The 21,468-nt window shown below is 33.4% G+C and overlaps 2 protein-coding genes across 4 annotated transcripts; one reads left to right on the top strand and one right to left on the bottom strand.

Moving 5' to 3' along the window:
* The first annotated feature begins 13,144 nt into the window (after positions 1 to 13,144).
* LOC133870296 (protein NSP-INTERACTING KINASE 1-like) lies at positions 13,145 to 16,859 on the top strand. Of its 2 annotated transcripts, none has more exons than XM_062307397.1 (11): positions 13,145 to 13,572; positions 13,676 to 13,808; positions 13,938 to 14,009; positions 14,091 to 14,234; positions 14,306 to 14,377; positions 14,523 to 14,546; positions 14,634 to 14,731; positions 14,972 to 15,121; positions 15,215 to 15,553; positions 15,823 to 16,202; positions 16,279 to 16,859. In XM_062307397.1, exons 1-11 carry the CDS (start codon positions 13,473 to 13,475, stop codon positions 16,597 to 16,599), a joined length of 1,833 nt encoding a protein of 610 aa, XP_062163381.1. In that variant the 5' UTR covers positions 13,145 to 13,472; the 3' UTR covers positions 16,600 to 16,859. The 2 variants fall into 2 exon arrangements, with proteins under 2 accessions (XP_062163381.1, XP_062163374.1); XM_062307390.1 differs by having other exon boundaries at positions 13,147 to 13,572; positions 14,484 to 14,546.
* Positions 16,860 to 17,634: 775 nt separating this feature from the next.
* LOC133870282 (F-box/FBD/LRR-repeat protein At1g13570) lies at positions 17,635 to 20,078 on the bottom strand. Of its 2 annotated transcripts, none has more exons than XM_062307374.1 (4): positions 19,923 to 20,078; positions 18,483 to 19,317; positions 18,213 to 18,371; positions 17,635 to 18,095 (listed from the first exon to the last, which is right to left on the bottom strand). In XM_062307374.1, the coding sequence occupies exons 2-4, from the start codon at positions 19,293 to 19,295 to the stop codon at positions 17,799 to 17,801; spliced, it is 1,269 nt and encodes a 422-aa protein (XP_062163358.1). In that variant the 5' UTR covers positions 19,296 to 19,317; positions 19,923 to 20,078; the 3' UTR covers positions 17,635 to 17,798. The 2 variants fall into 2 exon arrangements, with proteins under 2 accessions (XP_062163358.1, XP_062163363.1); XM_062307379.1 differs by having other exon boundaries at positions 17,635 to 18,092; positions 19,923 to 20,075.
* Between the last annotated feature and the right edge of the window lie 1,390 nt (positions 20,079 to 21,468).

The raw sequence follows: 21,468 nt of genomic DNA, 5'->3' as shown, positions 1-21,468 counted from the left end.
TGAGAGAAAAATTAATACACGTGAGCTCAGGTCACATTATTGATCGGGTGTAGATTCGGGTAGAATGTCAAACCAAATTGAGTTGACCCGATGAGGTACACGTAAAGTGCATTCGGGGCATGGTGGTACTGTCGAGTCTAGACGACTCCATATGTGAATTTTAAATTTATTTGAGTTTACTACTCGCAATAGGACAAATCAATTATACTATAGTAAGAGTTATCGAACCACAGAGTTTTGAGGATTGTTTTGCGTAACAGGATATTTAAAAAGCGTATTTAATTTAACTTGAAAAAAAGAAGAAGTAAAAGTTGTAGAATTGAAAAGCTACAACAGATCAAGTGATAAAAACAAGAAAATGAAAAAAACTTAAAATAAACTTAGGGTAATGATTTTATTAAATCATCAACCAATGAAATGCTTAAAGTCTATATGGATCTTCCTAACATGCATGATATGAGCACGTAATGGGCGTCAACCATTACGACGACCTCGACATGAAAACACTTTCGTGAAGACGTAATGATAAAGCACCTAGTTTTATATCAATAACTTACCATATAAAGATTTAAACTATAATGAAAAAGGCAATTATACTACTAAATGTGTGGGGGATTGATGCTCCATGACTTATTACTCTATAAAACATCCTAATAAGCATGCACAATACATGAAAACTCTAATTAGGCCACAATGATAAAGTATCTTAGTTTCACACCGATCTATTCCACATAAAGGTTACACTATAATTGAAAGAAGTTTTACACTACGAAAGGTATGAAATAATCGGTACTCCCTAGCATTCCCTATAAGGCAACTCTAATAGGTAAACATATATTATGCCAAATAGAACCATTGCAAAAGACATCGTTCTCTTTCAAGAACGTTGATTTTATTCAAGAAAGCAAGAAAACTCATAGACAAGTAAACTTTTTTTCTTGAATAAATGGATTGAGATATTGAAAACAAAACCTTTTAACATGAGTTTTGAGATCCTCTAGTCTTACACAATCATCAAATATATTAAGAAAAACTCAAGAACATTAAGAACACTCTATGATTTTTAGAAAAGATTTCGATCAAACCCTCAGAACGGATTTAGCTAGACATAATTGAATCTAATCTAAACATGAAAATTAATGAAAAACATTAAAGAAACAAGCTAGAAATGAACTAAGAACAATATATTTAACTTATGGAATTCAAATTACACAAAAGAAATGAAAAGGAAAGAAAACCTAAGCTAGAACATGAAGAACAAAGAAGAAAAAAGAAGAAGAAGTGCTCTTTAGATTTTGGCCCAGATCGAGAACGTGCATCAAAGGAAATAGAAAATACAAAGAAATTAAGTGATACACCTAAGAAAATCCGAAACTCCCAAAAGATGCATAAACTAAACCCTAAACACTAATCTCATATATATAGAGATTTGAATTTACTAAGGGACTACAAGAATTGATTCTAGCCAAGTATTCAAAGGTGGTCGGCATCCATTTTTGTCCATAAAAACCAACTTTCAATTTGGATCGCACAAAACATGTCGATATCCGAAGATTTTCTCGGAAAATTTCCAAGTTCAATCGATCGATTTCATGGTGCTCTGAGAATCGATCGATCGCATCTTGACTTATCGAAGTTGGTTCGACTGATGAATCGATCGATCAAATTATTGGCTGTACAAATAATCGATCGATCGATCGAATTGCCTTAGCCGATTTTTATTTTTTCAGGATCAACCTTGAATTCTGGAAATGACCAAATTGCCATTGATGTATTTTCAGGTCTAATTCAGGCGTACCAAGCGTGAGTGATTAGGAATTAAAAATTCTGCCTCACAATGAAAGTGTAGATTATGTCTCGAAGAATCGTTTAATGTGCTGTTTGAGCAAAGAGAATACGTACCAAGACATGCTTGAAAGAAGAGACTTGGCACAAGTGGTCAAAGGAGGTTGCTAGCTAGAGATTACAAAAATGTGACTCTTATATCATATCAATTAAGTAATCAGTTATGTTAAAAGTTTAAACGAATAAAAAATAAAAAATAAAAAATTATTTAATTAATATTCAAATAATACTTTACAACTGATACATGCCAAGATCTTGTGGAGCAGCTGTAATATGCTTTGCAGGCAAAATGCGTTTAGGAGGGTGAGGTAAAAACTCACAGCAACAAGGGAGTTAGAGTAACGTTTTTCCTTGATGCCCGATGATGTATTGATCATGGATGCCAGGGTGTATTATCCCTATGCTCAAGTAGTGGTTTGCTTTCAATTCAACAGGATATTTAGTGGCAAATCTTTGGTAACTTTGTCTATTTTACTTTATGACGATCGTGATCCTTGTTCTTTTCTTGATGCTTCCACCTACTTTTTCTAATGGTTCTACAAGATGTTAAATCAAATTATTGGGATAAGAATGGTGATGAGAGAGAGCTTAACAAAACAATTTTTTTTTGGTCTGTGCATCTAAGAGAGAGAGAGAGAGAGAGAGAGAGAGAGAGAGAGAGAGAGAGAGAGAGAGAGAGAGAGAGAGAGAGAGAGAGAGAGAGAGAGAGAGAGAGAGAGAGAGAGAGAGCAGGAGACCGTTGCTTTCCCCGTTTTTATTGGGTGGTATTTAGGAGTGTAGAGAGAATGCGAAAGTTCATGCATGCACCAGAAAAAGAAAGAAAGAAAAGGTGGCTTTGCGTGTGAGTGAGGTATCCTAAGCTTTTAAAAAGAATTTATTCTAGCTTTGGCCTATACGAAGAGGCTACAAAACTATGGCACTACCAAACTGACCCTTGTGTACCTCCTGTGAGCTGAGCTAACCCTAAAGTAAGGACATTCAAACTTTAGGTGATCATGAAGCCAGCCCGCCCGTGACAGAATCATTTGTTGCGAAACAAGACTCTCGTTCATATCAACTTCTCTGTACAAACTGTCAAGTACAAAACCACAGTGGGAGGGGAAGAAATGGACTAGTAAATAAGAAATGCAGATTATTAATCGTTCAAACTTTAATGGTAATTTTTATAATCATATCAGAAAGTAAATACTTGAAATTAATTACGTGTATCAATTCTGGTAAATTATACTCCATAGAATGTTCTGGGAGGGGGAGGGGGAGTGTCAACTATTTTGAAGGCTTTCTGTTCTTTGAGGGACAGCGTCAAGCAAAGACAAAATCATATGGGCAGTACAAATTGTTCAAAATAATGGCTCCTTCCTCCGTTCAAACAAACCAAGTGGGTAAAAAAGAACATAATGATTTCCTACTCATTTGGGAACCCCCACCCCCCCTATGTTCATTACGATTATGGTCAACTTCTCTTTAGCTCTATGCCACTTGTTTGACTCCCCTTTTGACTCCAAGACCTTGCTGGGAGATTTCCTTTTCTAATTGGTAACAGGTTTTGTTAGTGAAGGAAAGAAGAGTTAAAGGGCCCAAAAGTAGCAACTAAGTGCATGAAAGGAGCCATAAGGAAGTACTGAAATGGACAGGAAATGACACCACATCTGTGTCAATGGTCCTTAAAAAAAATACAAAAATCCACCCTACTGGAAGTGGGACAAATGTGGATGTATGTACCCCACTCCCACTGCTCCGAGTGGCTTAGGAAACCAAAATAAACAACAAACCTAACTACTCCATTTGCATTGGCTCCTAATCCTTAGTGCTTATCTAATTAGCGTGTAGTGCTTATGTCAATCTCATATTTTCACCTTCCAACTATAGGATAAACATTCACGGTATTATTTGTTTAAATTGCTAGCAATTTAGACATATTTTATCTATTCAAATGAAATTCTATATGCGGCCTCTCACATTATATGTCCAAATTGCTAACAATTTGAACAGATAATTATTTTCAGCTTACCCATTTCTGCAGCTACTGCAGGTGCCTGAAATTCATTGTCCAATAAGCATAAGGGCGACCCAGAAGCGAATCCTCTATGCGATCTTCCCTCTGGAGCTGGAGCAAGTACGAGCTTCTAGTAATATGATAAAAAGGTCAAAGAAATCTATCTAAATAAAATAAGGCGGAAAAGCTAAAAGCAAAATGTAGAGTTGGACATTTTTTTCTAATATCATGTTAAATTATTATTTATTTTAAAATTTTAAACTAATAAAAATAGACAAATTAAATCATTTAACTTAATTTTTGTTATCATAAGAAGGGTAAGGGGACCAAACTTATTGTGAATTTACAACCCGGCCATGATACTTTCTTGAGTTCTTCATATCGTTTGGCATGCAATTGTAACGGGCTTCAATTTTCAAAAGCGTTTCGTGGCTTCAGCTATCTTTTTTCTATTGGCTTCCATCCCAAACGCCACTCAACTTTTTTTTAAAATAAAAATCCTCTTCCTTAATAATGTTCCTTACTTTAATAGACTGTAGTAGTAATAAATATTAGATGCTTGGTTAAGATTGAATCTATGATGCGATTGGCACTTCCTGCCTTCTCTTAAAGAGCATGTCAAAATTCAGCTCCCTCAAAGAACATTTGTGGGAGTTTGGATATTTGCAAGACACCAAACCTATGGACGGGATAGAGAGTGAAACTGTGGCTGTTTTTGTTAAATTTGGTGTGAATCATATATATATATATATAAGTAGAGTTCTTCCTTAATTAGAATGTCATAGAATGGTAACATGTGGCATGAACTCATACTTTTTAGTGACTAAACCGGTCCTTTAAGTATTGAACCGATCTATTTAATCTCTCTCTCTCTCTATTAATGATACAATTAGTCTCTCCCTCAATTAATGATACAATTAAAGGTATTTTTTTAGTATTTTATATTTTTGGTTGAAATCTCAATATGTTTCTATTTTGTTTGTGAAATTTTTGGTCGAGCAATTCTTCATTTGCATGTTTATGAGATTTTTTTTACTTATTTTTTGGAAGTGTTATTCTGCTTTTAAAAGCGAAACAAGGCAAAATTTTATTTGACTATTGTGCACAAAAGGAATAGAAATGCTTTTAAAACACTAAAGAGTTAATTAAGCATTAAATTTGAAATGCTTTTTTTTTTTTTTTAATGTTCAAAATTATATGAATTTTATTTTTATTGAAACATAATAGGTATGTATCACACTAACAATATCATAGATTCCTACTATTAATCATATTATTAATGCTTTGATAATCAAAATCCAGGTTTTTTTTTTGTTATTTACACTTCTTTCCATTTTAATAAATTTATTGTGCTTTAATGAAAAAGATCATGGGTGTTAATCTTCATGAGACTAAAATAAGGATTTTTTTTCGCATTATATCATTAAGTGTCATTATAGCCGCATTAAGTTGTGAGATTTTTAAAAAAAATTAAAATTAAAATCATGCATTACTTAGAAGTGGTCAGATTTTCTTTTTCTCCAAAATTTTATTTCAAAAATTTTCCTTATATGAGATTTTATTAAGTTCAAAATTTTAATGTACAATATTAAGGTTTTAGAATTTACAACTCTCCAAAATCACAGAGAGACAAAATTTAAAACTAAGAACGTACTATATTAACTACCCATAATTAACCATATAGGTATTGCATATATTAATTATAAATGGTCAGATTTTTTTTTTCTCCAAAATTTTATTTCAAAAATTTTCCTTATATGAGATTTCATTAAGTTCAAAATTTTAATGTACAATATTATGGTTTCAGAATTTACGACTCTCCAAAATTATAGAGAAACAAAATTTAAAACTAAGAACATATTACATTAACTATCCATAATTGACCATATATGTATTGCATGCATTAATTCTAAAGAAACCCTAAAGTAAGCTAAAAAATCATATTACTCTCTTAGATTGGTTATTTATAGCCCTCTCTTTTGAGGGTTTGAAACATCTTGAATTGTGAAATCAAGAGCATCCAGTAGCGACATTCAAGAGAAGAACAGAATGTTGAAGTACATAATTTTGTTTTTTTTTTTTTTTTAAAGACTTTCCTTTCAAAATAAGGAAGTACGAAATTTTATGCATTTTTATAATTAAAATCTAGATATTCTTCTGCTATTTTTTTTTCTTTATACTTTCCGTTTTCAATCATGTCTACCTATAGGAATAAATTTTCTCAGTATTTTTTTTTTCTTCTAATGTTCATAATTATTTGTGTTTTATTTGTATTGAAATATAATAGATATCGCATACAAAGGTTGCTACTTTGTATTAATGCTTTGATATTTAGATTAAACTATTTATTCTTTTTGATATTTTTTTTCTTTATACTTTTCATTTTAAACCATGTATACCTATGGAAACAAAGATTTAAACATACATGTTTTAATGTATATGGATTAAACTAAGATAAAGAATTATGTTTTCCGGAATTTAATTTTTTTTTTTTTTCGTTCATGTGATTTACTCCATTTTTAGCCTTTTTTTTTTTTTTTAAGTGTTTTATGCTTGTAAAAGCAAAATAAGGCAAAAATTTATTTGATTGTTGTGCATAAAAAGAATATAAATACTTTTGAAACACCGAAGAGATATTAAGCATTGAACATGATGTGAGAATTTATTTGATTACGTTAAATGTTTAATGAAAAATTTTGTTTTATTTTGTATTTGTAAAAAAATATTTTGTTTAGTTTGTTCAGTATTTTTTTAAATGTTTATAATTACTTGGGTTTTATTTGTATTTAAATATAATAGGTATCACACTAACAGTATCATAGATTCCTGCTAAATTTTTATTAATACTTTGGTAATTAGATTAAACCATGTTTTCTTCTTGCTATTTTTTTTTTCTTTATACTTATTTTTCGTTATAAACTATTCACATGGGTACAAAGATTTTAACATGTTTTAATTTATATGGATTAAACTAAAATTAGGTGTCTTATTTTTTAGTTCATTTGAATGTTTTAAGGAATATTTTTGTTTTTGTTTGCATGATTAACTCGATTTTCAGCCATTTTTTTTAGTTTGTTATGTATTTTTTTTAGAATGTTCAAAATTATATAAGTTTTATTTGTATCGAAATGTAATATGTATCAAACCAATAATATTAGAGACTCCTGCTAATTTTTTTTTTTTTTTTTTTTTTTTTTTCATTTTAAACTATTGATATGAGAACAAAGATTTTAATATGTTTTAATTTATATTAAAATAAAATTAAAGGGTCTTATTTTTTAATATATTTGATTTTTTTTTTTTTTGGTACAAATTTTCTTTTTGAAGTGTTTTTTTTGCTTTTAAAAGTAAAATAAGGCCAAAAATTATTAGATTAAGCATTGAACATGATGTGAGATGATTTATTTGATTCATTAAATGTGGAGTGAAAATTTTTGTTTTATTTTGTAGGATTTGGCTTAGGTGCTGTAAACAAAATAAATAAATAAAAATACAGCACCATCTTGACCATTGAAAAAACTACAGCACCCATATATGCTGTAATATTTGGAATTTAGATTTTCTTTTTGCTATTTTTTTATACTTTTTTTTCGTCATAAACTACACCTATGTGAACAAATATTTTAAAAAGTTTTACTTTTTTTTGGGTTAAAATAAAATTAAGGGTCTTAACCTTTATTTTCTTTTTATTGAAAGATGTGTGATAATTTTTTTATTTTTATTTTTACAAGCATTTTTTAACCTGTAATAAAAAGACTAAATATATATGTTTAAATTCCGAAACTAAATTATAATGATGAATCCCACGCATAGCGCGGGTTATGAGCTAGACCAACATAGCTACGACACTTAAGTTTTTACATGGAAAATAATCAGGCAACCAACATTCAAGGTAATAAGCAATCTACGACTTATCATCATATAACACAATCGCCTTACATAAAAACTCACTTAACAGCTAGCTTTTAGAATCTTATTTGATCACATGAAAACTCTTCAATCACTAACGGCTAGCAATGCACCCAACAAGGAAAACAACACACCGTTGACATCAATATTACCATGTTGAATCATTTCTAAGGAGCCTCTCTCGTTAAAAGTGGTACACGTTCTCATATAGCTAGGCACATTCTCTCTCAAGCTCTCTCCATTCAGTTTTCCCTCAAAGACCATACTGATTTATGAATTATAGCTCCCCTGAGCTCCCGTGGGCCGGCGATTTTCTGGGACTTTTTTCTCTCTATTTTGCAGGAGTTTCGTCGCCAATCTGTTGTTCAAAAATTTGCTTCAACAAAACTTTATGTTTTTGTTTTTTGTATTTTCTGTTTTAAAAAAAAAAAAATCGACAAATAACCTAAAACTTAAAATACAACTCAAAACACAAAAACATTTTTCACTTTTACGTCACATCAAAATACTTTTTCAAACAAAAACATCATACAAATCACATTAACTCGTTAAGAGATAGAACCTGTATTGCACTCGACTTAAGTACCAGCATGTAGAGCCAATGTTAATGTTCCGAACGTGATATAAAATCACACAATTTTTCATAATTTTCAGTAGGGTATTTTCTTCTTTGTAAAGTGACATTCTTGAAAATTATTAGTGTAGTCTAATCGAGAGTTGTCTTTCTCTTTAGTGTATTATATAATTTTTTTATTTTTTTGTTCTAAGCACTAAGCAGTGTATTATATAAACTTGGTGTATGGTATTATCTACACAAGAGAAACAGAGAAAAGAAGGGACATAGAGGGAAGGATATTCTCTATACTATTTTCTCACAAGATTTTGATCCAAGATATTTGGCACTGCTTTCAAGGTGTGGTGTGTTTGGATTTGTAAATATATTGCGAAAGCATGTGATTATAAGAGTTGGTTGGCTTGTACATCATTCTAGCTTGTAGAGAGTGAGTGTTTAAACCTCTCATAATATTGTAATTTCTTTCACTGATAATAAATTTTATTCTTCACAAGATTGCCCATGGGCATAGGCTTTAGTCCTGATCGAATCTGCCAATCTGGTAAATACTTGTCTCTTGTCTGTGGTTGTGTTCTTCATTTTCTTATGCACTTTATTTGTTTGTCTAAAGTTGCTTTTGGCCGGTGTGATTGATGTATTAAAAATACTGTGTACGTTACTTTATTGGTTCATTGAAGCAGCTGGTAAATCAATCACTAAGGCCTCGTTTGGTTTGCGGAATGTCTATTCCATTAGGAAAAGGAATAACTATTCATGGGAATAGATGAAGGTGGAATGGAATAACTATTCCTATTCTTTTGTTTGGTTGTAACGGTGGAATAGAACATTGCATATGTATTCTTTTGTTTGGTACAGTGCAATACATTGGTGAATGGAATCATATTATAATCAAATTTTCTAAAATACCCTTATAATACAAATATAATTTATATTCTTGAGGACATTTTTTTTTCTTTATTTAAGAAACATAAACAATCATACTATGACCTTTTTTGTTTTTTTTTTTTTTCATATACAATTACGCTACAAAATGATTTATAAGGAAAAAAAAAAAACACACACACACACACACATAATCATCATATCACCATCATAAAAAAATAAAAAAATAGATCATCTGCAAAGCCCTTTTATTTTATTCTTTTTTATTTGTTTTCCAGCAACAAACATTCATTCTTTGCTTACAAAGTAAAATGATTTATAAGAGAAAAAAAAAAAAAAAAAACCCATAATCATCATAAAAAAAAAATCATCTACAAAGCCCTTTTTATTTTATTATTTTTTATTTGTTTTTCAGTAACAAACATTCGTTCTTTGCTTACAAAGTTTTTCTCAAACCTCCGCAAGGCAATTGGAGTCCCCCCGATATTAAGAGGTACTCGTTTTGCTACGTCTAAGTGCATTTTGTAGGCTAAATCATAGGAGGAGGGAAAAAAAAAAAAAAAAAAAGACTACCCCACAACAAATTAAGTTGGATTGAGAAACAGAGAGAGGGAGATGAGAATATAATTGCAGAGATGGAGAAAGATATTGATGGTGCACTTGAGTGATGAATTTTTGAAATCATAATTAAATTATTATTTTGTTTGCGAATTTTGAAATTTGACTTTTTAGAAAAAATTGAATAAAATATAATTTATTTATAAAAAGTTGAATAAAATATAATTTGTTTTTTAAAAAGTTGAATAAAATATGATTTATTTCTGAAAAAAGTAGAATCAGAATTATATTTTATTGTCAAAATTTCGTATCAAAACACACCATGAGTTGAGAAACAGAGAGAGAGAGGAGGATAAGAGACTTGGGTGTTGAGAAGGTTGGAGTTTTTGGGCAAAAGACGAATTTAATTTATTCCCATAGGAAAGGAATAGGCATTCCACTCCTTTTTGAGTGGAATACCTATTCCTCTTCGTAAGGGAATAGCTATTCCGTGGGAATAACTATTCCCTTAAATAATATACAACCAAACAAAAGAATAGCTATTCCGTAGGAATAGTTATTCCTTTCCATGGGTCTAATCCGCAAACCAAACGAGGCCTAAGGGTGGGTGTTTACAATACATTGTGCATTTATTTGAGTAAAATCAGTGAAAAAGGGCCATACAATGTACTAGAGCAATTGCACTTGATCCTGTATCAATAAGTGATCGAAACTCGAAACAATGGGCAGCTAAATTCGGATCAAGATTAAGTGCAATACCATGCCCTATTCCAGTAATAGAGCCCTGTATGTGAGCGTATGGATGAGCACTATCTACTTGAATAAGTACTAGAGCAGTCCAAATAAGTGTTAATCGAATTGTTTGGTTACCTATCTAATGAGGTGAGGCCTACCCATGCACTCACATACTTGGGCTTTATTGCATTGTATCAGAGCAAATGTATTGCATTGGATCTTAATCATATACTCTAGGACAACTGAAATTTTATGACGGCCTCATAACACTATTAGAAGTTCATGGTGGCCGTTACGTGGGTCGGTGGAAGTTCATGGCAACCACAAAAGGATTGTCAGAAAGTTCCTAACAGCTGCCACAAGGTAGTCGAAAGTTCACTACAGTAGCTAGTCACGTACACATGCGGCCTACATGTTCATGATATTTACTTTTTAAGAAAGCTGCTACTAGAGAGAGAAGAAGCAAGGAAAAAAATGAGAGCTCGTCGTTCCCGGGGGAGGCTCCCTCCCTCCCCCCGGCTCTTGTCTTGGCCCTTAATCCTCTTGGACTAAGATGTTTTGTTTCCTTCCTGAGCTTTTCTCAGTGTAGGCTATATTTCTCTAAGCCATTAGGGCTGTGGAGCTTTTGTTTCCCTAGCCTTGTTAGACTATAGAGGTTTGTATTTGCATTTTTTTCTTTCTATTTCTCGTTTCTGGCAGGAAGGCTCAAATCTAAGTGATTCAGCTTAGGGGTGTAGCGGTGATCGTGTCTTTAACGTTGGTTGCTTGGCCTGTTTTTTCAAATTTTCATCTTCAACTTTGGAACCAGATCTACACAATTTTATTGCTTTTTCCAAGACATGCGCCCCTCAGCCGCATTCTTCGTCGTCGTCCGATCTAGCCTCTAGAAGATCAAGCCACGTCAGTCATCGGTGTTTGGTGCGTGGCCTTCACATGCCAGAGAGCCTTTTGCTCTTTGGCGCGCATGACGGCCACACTCTGCTTTCTCTGGCCATGCACGGTGTTGGATGGGGCCTACAGTGGTTGATCTACGGCTGTGTGGTACTAGTGACGGCGAGTGGTGGACACGCGCCGACGTCTTCGGCGAAATCTGTTGCTGTCTCTTCTACTAGCAGCCTTTTTTTGGGTTTTTTTTTCTACATTGTGTTGTGCATTCTTCTTGTTTCCTCCAGTACATTCTGTTTGTGTATTGCTCAAATTTTATTGAAATTTCTTTTGGCTAGATGCTAGATCGACTCTCTTTTATTTGAGAGTGAGCATTAATGTAAAAGAGGTTCAAATATAATTATGAGCCTTCAGACCTTTTAAACAATATATAATAACACATGCTACATGTTCTAAAAAAGAAAGCTGCTATTAATCCTCTTAGCGTTACAACGGAAGAAAGTTTATAAAAAGGTTACCAAGCAGACTCAAATGGACTCCGTAACCGCGACGCGGGCATTAAAAGGTTTGTATCCAAACAAACTGTGAATCGCTTCTTAAGTTAAAAAGACATATTCAGTGCTAATCCAACCTTATTAGCTTTATGTCTGATCACAAATGACATCCATCCGATCCTCTTTGCTTTCATTGATGATCATGGAAAAGCACCAGGCAATCGGTCCAAAGGAACGTTTGAAACATCAAGTCAACGGCACTATGGGCCTACATTGCACGTGCACCTATGTACAAGCTATAATCAGGGTGGTGCCTCCGACCAAATACCAGAGTGGGACCCCAGCATCCACTTTGATGCTAACCGGGCACACTGTAACACACTACTGTTTTCCAGCAAAGAGTATTACCGTCTGTTCTTCATCTGACAGCATTAAATGTAACAGTCACAGGTGTATTTTATCTCACCTGATATTAAGGACTGCAAAAATAACATGTCTGAGTAATATTTTTTATGGAATTCTTATATAATTTTAATAATTTTTTTTAAAAAAATTAATCATTAAATATATATAATTCATGTGTAAGAAAATAAATTCAATAATTAATTATAAAAAAAAATAGTTAAAATTATATAAAAATTGTGTAAAAATTATGAAAAAAATATTACTGTAACATGTTACATTATTCATAGAGAGGGCAGAGAGAGGAGAGAGAGAGTGACCAGCTTTTGCTTTTTAAAGTTTGCTGCTTTTGATTGTTCATTGGATGGACTGTCCCTTGAATGTGGAGCCAGGGTGTACAGAGTTTTTAGAATCAATAAAGCAAACCCAAGTTAGATAATGGCAGGAAAAAGTATTAAAAAAAAGGTTGATAAAATGTGAGAAATAATTGGCACAACTAAGATCTCACGAGGAGCCATTACATCATCAAACTAAACCTCAATCCTTGAAGATTCTCACATATTATTAAAAACTGAAAAGAAAAAAACATGTTATGTTGGATTTCCCAGAGGCCACAGTAGAAGGCAAACAAAGCAAAGCAATCCCAACACAAATTTGGACTTTCTCACCTCACAAAGTAATTATAAACTGTATAGTGTTTATTAGTGAATATTTCATTATAAATCATCCAGGTAATGGTAAATGGAAAAGTTTCCACTCTCTAGCACCTTTTTCTTTTCATTAAAAATAATCCATGATTGAAGGTATTTCCCTTTTCAACCATCTTTCTCGTTTATCTAGATTTGGCTAATATGGCTCTTAGCTTTTATATATTCTTTTCTCCACTTTGCTAAACCAGTAGCACGCGTGTATTGTTCTTCCCCTTGGCCTTTACACTCCCAAACTTCTGTGATTTTTTGTTCTGAGAGAAGGTGTGACTGGGGATTGCCGGCATGGGACGCCTGAGCAGTTGCAGTGGTTGGCTTCTGATGTAAATATTACATGCAACAAAAGAAAAAGGCAGCTGAAGTAATTTGATTGTGTTTACTTGTTTAAACCACCCCTAACGGCTCTTTTACCTGCTTCCTTCATATATAGAAAGGAAAAGCTGATTTTGGCATCTGGGCTCCTAGTCTTTTGAACTTTCTATTCAATGGGAAAGAGAGTGGATGCTGTTTTGTGCTGTTTGGCTTTCTTATCCTTATGGGCGTCAGCAACTGGTTTGCTTTCTGCTAAAGGCATCAACTATGAAGGTAACTGGAGCTCTTTCTCAAGTTTTAAAGCTTGGATGTTTGCTTAATCGTTCCAGCAGAATAAATTTGAATGGTCTTTCACAATTCTTTATAAATTTTGTAGTGCTAGCTTTGATGGACATTAGCCGCTCTCTGAAGGATCCTCATAATGTTCTTGAAAGTTGGGATGAGACTGCTGTGGATCCATGTAGCTGGTTTATGGTCACTTGTTCTCCTGATGGTTTGGTAATTGGGCTGTAAGTAGAAATATATCAAACCATGCATTCAAGTAATTTGGAACTTGATGAAAATTCTCTCAGTTATATATATATATATATTATAAAATATTGTTTTTGAATTAATTAGATGAAATGGTTTTGGTGCAGAGGAACTCCAAGCCAGGACTTGTCTGGTATTCTGTCACCAAGCATCAGCAACTTGACAAATCTCCAGTTTGTGTAAGTAAACCAGCATATTAAGAAAGTGTGATATATTCAGCCTGGAGTTTCTTACTAGGGCAGTTTTTTTTTTTTTTGCAGACTCCTGCAAAATAACAAAATATCAGGACAAATCCCCTCTGAGCTTGGCAGACTCCAAAAGCTTAAAACACTTGATCTTTCTAATAACTTCTTCACTGGTCAACTTCCCAATACTCTATACCACTTGAAAGGCCTCCAATACCTGTAAGTAAAATCGTAGCTTTAACAGTCTCCTGCTGGTATAAATCTAATAGTGGGATTTCAATGCTGATCAGGCGGCTAAACAACAATAGTCTCACCGGAGCAATTCCTTCAGCTTTGGCAAACATGACCCAGCTTGCTTTTCTGTAATTCTCTTCATACCTTGTCCTTTAATGATAATTATATTTGTGTCATGAAATTTGTATGATCATATGTCTGAATAAGATGTATGTGGTTTGTTTGATGTTCTAGGGATCTGTCTTATAACAATTTGAGTGGTCCTGTACCCAGGTTGCATGATATTAAGACATTCAAGTAAGTCACTCAGAAAATTTTTCTTTTCCCTCTTCAGAACATTCAACTTTTTCTTTGTTTAATTATTTTGTCTTTTGCCTGACGCAGTGTTGTTGGAAACCCTTTGATATGTGCCCCCGGAACAGAGAACGATGGCTGCCGGACATCGTCGCCGTCACCTTCTTATACCTTGAATAATTCCCAAAGTAATGAAGAGTTCCTGCTTGTTGCAAGTTTGTTCAATTTTTTCAAACCTTCACCTTATAATACAAATACATGTACCCTTTCGACTGACTTTAGCTTTAAGTTCATGATCGAGTTACCCTCTTTAGATTTATATATGTGACATCCCTCCTTTAAGATTAAGTTTCTAAATTTCAATTTAGTTTCCCACATACAATTTTCTTGCTATTATCCTGACCGCTTTTTTCTCCATGATTCTTCAGACTCTCAACCTTCTGGAACAACTAAAAGCCACAAAATTGCCTTGGCCTTTGGTTCAAGCCTAGGGTGTATCTGCCTGTTAATTCTTGGGTGTGGTTTCCTTCTTTGGTGGAGACAACGACACAACCAGCAAATATTCTTTGATGTTTATGGTTAGTAAGATACATATTTTTTTTCAGACATTTAAGCAGTAGCAGACAGAATCAAATTAGTATGTATTTTATTAATACTCTTTTAAATTTCAGAACACCATGAAGAACTTTGCCTAGGAAACTTGAAGAAATTTCAGCTTAAAGAATTACAAATTGCTACAAACAACTTCAGCAGCAAGAACCTGATTGGCAAGGGTGGTTTCGGCAATGTCTACAAAGGCTATCTTCAAGATGGTACAGTAGTAGCTGTGAAAAGGCTCAAAGATGGAAATGCCATTGGGGGTGAGATCCAATTTCAAACAGAAGTTGAGATGATCAGCCTAGCAGTGCACCGGAATCTCCTCCGCCTCTATGGATTTTGTATGACGGCCACGGAGAGGCTTTTGGTTTACCCATACATGTCAAATGGGAGTGTTGCTTCCCGTCTCAAAGGTACATTAGGATTAGAATAGTGCTATTTAGCGGACTGATATAACTGTCATAAAACTGGAATATTGTGATAGTAAAAATCAGCCTCGGGATCAGCAAGGACTTGTAAACAAAAAAAAAATTAAAAGCTGATTTTCACTATTACGTCATCCCAACCGTATAGCAGTATACTAAATAACATTTTTCTTAGGATTATACTATACCACTGCCCCCTTGTATTCTATCTCCAGCATGAACATATAACGATGATGATCTTCTTTTCTCCATTGTAGCAAAGCCAGCTCTGGATTGGGGTACAAGGAAAAGAATTGCCTTGGGAGCTGCAAGGGGTTTGCTATACTTGCACGAACAGTGTGATCCCAAGATAATTCACAGGGATGTGAAGGCAGCAAATATATTGCTTGACGACTACTGCGAGGCTGTGGTAGGAGATTTTGGACTGGCAAAGCTGTTGGATCACCAAGATTCACACGTGACAACAGCAGTAAGAGGAACAGTGGGGCACATAGCTCCGGAGTATCTCTCAACAGGCCAGTCTTCTGAGAAAACAGATGTTTTTGGGTTTGGGATCCTTCTACTTGAACTAATATCTGGTCAAAGAGCTCTAGAGTTTGGCAAAGCGGCAAACCAGAAAGGAGTCATGCTCGACTGGGTACCCACAAAGTTTTCCTTCATTTATTGTCCAGACAGTAGACAATATTATCTAATTCATGACACAACAATTGCAGGTGAAGAAAATTCATCAGGAAAGAAAGCTTGATGTGCTGGTTGACAAGGACCTGAAGAACAACTACGATCGAATAGAGCTTGAAGAAATGGTTCGAGTGGCTTTATTGTGCACCCAATACCTTCCAAGTCACAGACCAAAGATGTCTGAAGTGGTCCGGATGCTGGAAGGAGATGGGCTTGCAGAAAAGTGGGAAGCTTCCCATAGAAATGAATCAACCAGAGGCAGAGCCAATGAATTCTCCTCCTCGGAGCGATACTCAGATCTTACTGATGACTCTTCCTTGCTTGTCCAAGCAATGGAGCTCTCTGGACCCAGGTGACACATGACATGGTTGTGGAAAATGAGACCAAACCAGTTATACAATAATATGAGTGAAAAATCCCTGTCGAAATGAGTTTGCTGTATATTAGATGATATTGAACCTTCAAGGAATTGTGTTCGCTTCTGACTGTACAGAATCTGACGTTTAGGTGAGTGTTACGTGTCCTTTTGTTTCTGCTGAGTGAAGAAATTTTTGGGGCAAATGTCATAGTGAGGACTTGAACTTGTAAGAATAATGAATTTGTTTGTTTTAATTAATAGCATTTTGAATCCAAAAAAAAAAAAAAAAAAAGGTCTCTTCATCCATCTAGCCATTTTAACAAAGGATTTCACTAATTACTACATTTCAGCAAATTTGCTAAGCATTGACGCTCAATAATGCATAAGTTAAATTAATAATAATAAAAAATAAAAAAAAAACCTTATTCTCTCTCCTCTTTGGTAGTAGTGAAAAATAAAAATAGATAGAGAAATAATATTTTAAAATGAAATAGTAAAGTGGATAGCTAAAATGGCAGATGTAATTGATTTGGAAAAGTGAATAGCTTTAAAAAAAAAAAAAAAATGTTCTTTAACTCAATGTTAGGCTGTTAATTAGCTGAGCCGGAAATTGGGATGCTTTATTCTTTCTACTTCTGAAAATCCAATATCAACTTCAAGATTTCTTTCAAGCAATCACATGGCAGAATTGAAAATTCTATTACTTTAAATTACATGATTTTGGAATCTAAGAATTTTTTAAATTCTTCGTCCCAACACATCATAAAGGTTATATCAAATTCTATAGCCGTAATAACGTGATTAAACAAGTTACAGGATACCAAAATTTAGTTATCAAAGCTTAAGCTGAAGGTAAAAACACTATTTCAGGGGGGGGTGCCATGCTGATATTTATCTGTTACATTAATTTTAGACTAAAGATATATAATAATGATGTGCACAAGTCTACTTGTTTCGAGATAAATAAGGTAGAAAATCTATATAATTATTATCTTTGAGCTATTAGATTTAACTTTATCTTCAACAGCAACACTCATGCAAATACAGTCAACGATTTAACTGGATGCTAACATCGTTTGTTATTTCAAAAGAAACAGTTACACATAAATGTAACTGGAAATCAAACTACCAAAAGGAATGAAACAAAACAGTAATCAGAACGAAAGGAACTTTACATTAGATGGATGCATTTAATGTTTAACCTTGGCTGAATAAAATTTCTGCTCTAGCAGAAGCCCTTCGAAACCTCACCAACTCAGTCAACATATTCAATCTTCCGTCCGTAACAAATGGACAAGGCATGATACTCATTATCTCCAGCACTGGAGAATTTTCAAGCAAAAACTTGATGAATTCCATCTCATGTGGTGCACCAGACATCTCTGACATCTTCACAACTATAAGTCTCTCAAATGAGCAATGCGAAGGGCATTCTTTCTCCCAAAAATCCAAATCAGTGGCTTCCATAGCAGCATGCGTGGTCGAGGAACCCTGCTGGACATTAATTGATAGAAAACATGATGGCCGTAATCTTAACTCTTGAAAAAAGTTATTCAAAACAAAACTAAAGCATTCACCAAATAAAGCTTCAATATGTTGACAATAGCTTACCGAAATTCGAAGTTCCTTCAAGTTCTGAGAGTTCGTAATCAAGCGAAGAACAACAAGTATCTCTTTCATATCTTCAAAACTTACTTGACATAATTCGATAATCTTCAAATGACTATATGTAATTGGAAGTCTTCTTGGGTCACCACCTATACTTAAGTACTGGAGACAGGAAAAAAGTTATGATAGTTTTGCATACAAAACTATGATGGAGACCTCAGAACAACGTGGAGGAAGATCCAGTAAACAAACAAAAACATGACATAGAATTACCTTTGTGAAGTAAATACGCCCAATGAGCCTCTCAAGATGAGGTACACCACCAAGAAGCTTGATAAAATTGCAACCTGAACTTTGCTCCATGTGTTCAGCAATGTCCTCAGTCATATACATAGCAATAGACATTGCAACAAGAAGAGGAGTATTTTCAAGACATATGTCTTTGAATTCACCTTCAAGGCACAAGTATTTGAGATTTGGGGCACGAATATTAAGAGTTAAACTATCAGAGTACGACAGCGATAGATTCTCAAGAAGAGGGCAACTAGAAATAAGACTTTCAATTGCGTCAGAGGCGTCGAAAACTTGGTAAAGATTAAGGGTCTTCAAATACAAGAAGCCCTTAAAAGTAGGAGGCGGATCCAGTTCACAACGAAACAGCTCCAAACGAATTAATTTTTTACAATTAAAAAGACATGAAGGTACCCGAATCCACTGGCTTTCTCCCAATTCAAGAACCAACTCTTTTATATCTTTCCTTGAAAGGAAAAGTATCCATTGATCTATATCAGGGCAGCTCTGCAAGTATGAAGTGCAAAGCTGGAACTTGTGGATTGGTCCTTGGTGAAGAAATAGAGCCCGAGTAATAAAGTTAATAAGCTTGTGCTCAATAAGAGCTCGGTCATTGGATAAAGTTACACATTCTTCATCAAATACAAGATGAGTGAGTGTAGCCCATCTATACCTCCATTTACTTGATAAAACACTTGTTCTTACAGCCTCTCTTATTGGTAGCCGTGTGAGAATGCTCTCTAGAATGCTTTGAGGCAGATCGCTGATCAAATCCGGACTTGAAAAATCATCCATTTGCGCATCTCAGCTAAGAGGACTGCAGAGCAATCCAACACAACGTCTAAGCAATTGAAAACATAACTCAGAAAAAATCAAATGCCACCGTTATATTTTCATCATCTTCCACATTAAAACAAAATAAAGAATTTAAGGAAACCCATAATGTCTCTTCTAATATTACACGCGTTTATAAAGAAAATCAAAGAGAACAAAAGATTCCAAAATTATATTTTGCATCATCAGAATCGAAGGAAGCAAAATGCCACTAATCTGTCTCTGATATAACCATTTGACTGTAAGTTGATGTGAGATTTATCAGCGCAATGGGTAAGCAAAATCACCACGAGCACACAATACAAAGCTCTTATATCCATTTCTTACCCCTCCCACAATTTTTCTCAGCAACCAAAAAGAGGGTTTCTACAATATTTCTAATTCCATCTAAACGTGCTATCAATTTCTTTCAAATTTTAGTTCAGAAAATACAAGAAAAAAAAGAAAAGAAAACCCAATACAACTAAAATCAGATGATAGACAAAACGAAGCATAAAATATCCAAAATTCAGATGGGAGAGAGAAAATTTTGTAAATGAAAAGTATTGACAAAACTTTGATTTATATAACCGGAAAAGCAATAAATACCCAGATTGGAAGATGGACCCGAGGCTCCTGATCCTCTCTTTCTTCTTCTTCTTCTTAAGAGAAATGCCAAATTTCTTTGCGAAAGCAATGGGGAGATTGTACCAAACGGTGAAAGAAAAGTGAGAAAAGGTGTGGAAAGTTCAGAAATTTAAGACTCACAAAGAAAATATAAGAAGTTTCATTTTGCACCCCTAAACTTCAAGTCGTTTCCCTTTGCTCCCCATATTTTTTTCTCTTACGTTTTTTGTGTTAAAAAAGAAAATCCTCAATTTTCTTTTCTTTTCTTTTCCTTCTTATTCTGTTCTACATATTAATTAAGTGATATATTAATTTTAATTTTTATATGTAATTCCAGAGCAATCTACTTATCCTTTAGGATACTTATTACATAATAAACCTTAAACCTTAAAATTTCGATTGTGTCAATTTTAAATCTACCTATAAATTCTTATTGAGACTAAGTAAAACCACATAAAACTCCTCTTATGTGATTCTAGCCTTCTAGGTGGCAGTTTGACGCACATAAATATAATTAGGAGAACTTCACTTAAGAATATCGAATTTTCACAATTTTGAAAGAAGGTACCTGAACTTCAAAAAAAATCTCAATTTAGAGTATTTATTTTCCGAAAAGTCTTAATTAGTGGTCATTCGTTGGGATTTTCTGTTAAATCCTATCAAAATTTAAAAAATACCCTTGTGTTTATTTTTTAAAAAAATATATAAATTTTTCAAAGATTCAGGCATCGGTATTTTTGCAAATTCCGTTAAATTCTAACAAACATATAAATCCTAACAATTTTTTTTTTCTCAATAAAAAAGAGAGGTATTTTGAGAATTTTGATAGGATTTAACGAAAAATCCTAACGGATGACCTCTAATGAGACTTTCCGAAAAATAGATACCCTAAATTGAGATATTTTGAAATTCAAATACCTTCTTTCACAAATGGTCAAAGTTCAATATTCTTAAGTGAAGTTCTCCCAATATAGTTTGATGTAGATGTGTTTTTTTTTATTATTATTATTTTTTTAGAAAAACTTGAACATTGTTTTTTAGTGCTCAAATAGATATGTCTATAAATCTTAATGATTTTGAAATTACAGGGTGAACATTAACATACTTAAAACTTACAGTAATACTACGTGTCAATCTATATTTTTCTGTCTATTACTCTAAGTTTGCATATAAAGGCTAGCAAAATGAGTTACTCTAATGAAGATAATTATTAGATTTTAATCAAATAGTGATTTTAAAAGCTTTATCCAATAGTAATTTTAAAAGCAACATTAACTTTGCGTTCGACAAATATTCAATGCCTTAATAAACTTGAATTATATAAGTCTAGCAAAATAACTATGATTACAAATGAAAATAATTGCTTATCTAATATCTATCCTCTCTTGTTTTCTTAGTAGACTTTTCTTAGAAAATATAAATACAAAGGGTTTTACCAACGTTACATAAAATGTTGCATAAATACCATTAGCTTGGGAAATGAAATAAATAAATAAATAAAAAGAAAGAAAAAAAGAAGAAAGAGAAT

The sequence above is a fragment of the Alnus glutinosa genome, chromosome 1 (genome assembly GCF_958979055.1).
Source record: "Alnus glutinosa chromosome 1, dhAlnGlut1.1, whole genome shotgun sequence".
Taxonomy (NCBI): domain Eukaryota; kingdom Viridiplantae; phylum Streptophyta; class Magnoliopsida; order Fagales; family Betulaceae; genus Alnus; species Alnus glutinosa.
The sequence above is the reverse complement of the archived record's forward strand: the minus strand, read 5'-3'. Positions and strand labels throughout refer to the sequence as shown.

Excerpts from the sequence above, each read along its gene's own strand:
- LOC133870282 (XM_062307374.1), bottom strand. The coding sequence starts at position 19,295 with ATGGATGATTTTTCAAGTCCGGATTTGATCAGCGATCTGCCTCAAAGC. Across the intron at positions 18,372-18,482 it reads GGCGTATTTACTTCACAAAG|TACTTAAGTATAGGTGGTGA; the intron begins GTAATTCTATGT and ends TCCTGTCTCCAG. Across the intron at positions 18,096-18,212 it reads TGAAGGAACTTCGAATTTCG|CAGGGTTCCTCGACCACGCA; the intron begins GTAAGCTATTGT and ends ATTAATGTCCAG.
- LOC133870296 (XM_062307390.1), top strand. The coding sequence starts at position 13,473 with ATGGGAAAGAGAGTGGATGCTGTTTTGTGCTGTTTGGCTTTCTTATCC. Across the intron at positions 14,235-14,305 it reads TTGAAAGGCCTCCAATACCT|GCGGCTAAACAACAATAGTC; the intron begins GTAAGTAAAATC and ends AATGCTGATCAG. Across the intron at positions 15,554-15,822 it reads TGTTGCTTCCCGTCTCAAAG|CAAAGCCAGCTCTGGATTGG; the intron begins GTACATTAGGAT and ends TCTCCATTGTAG.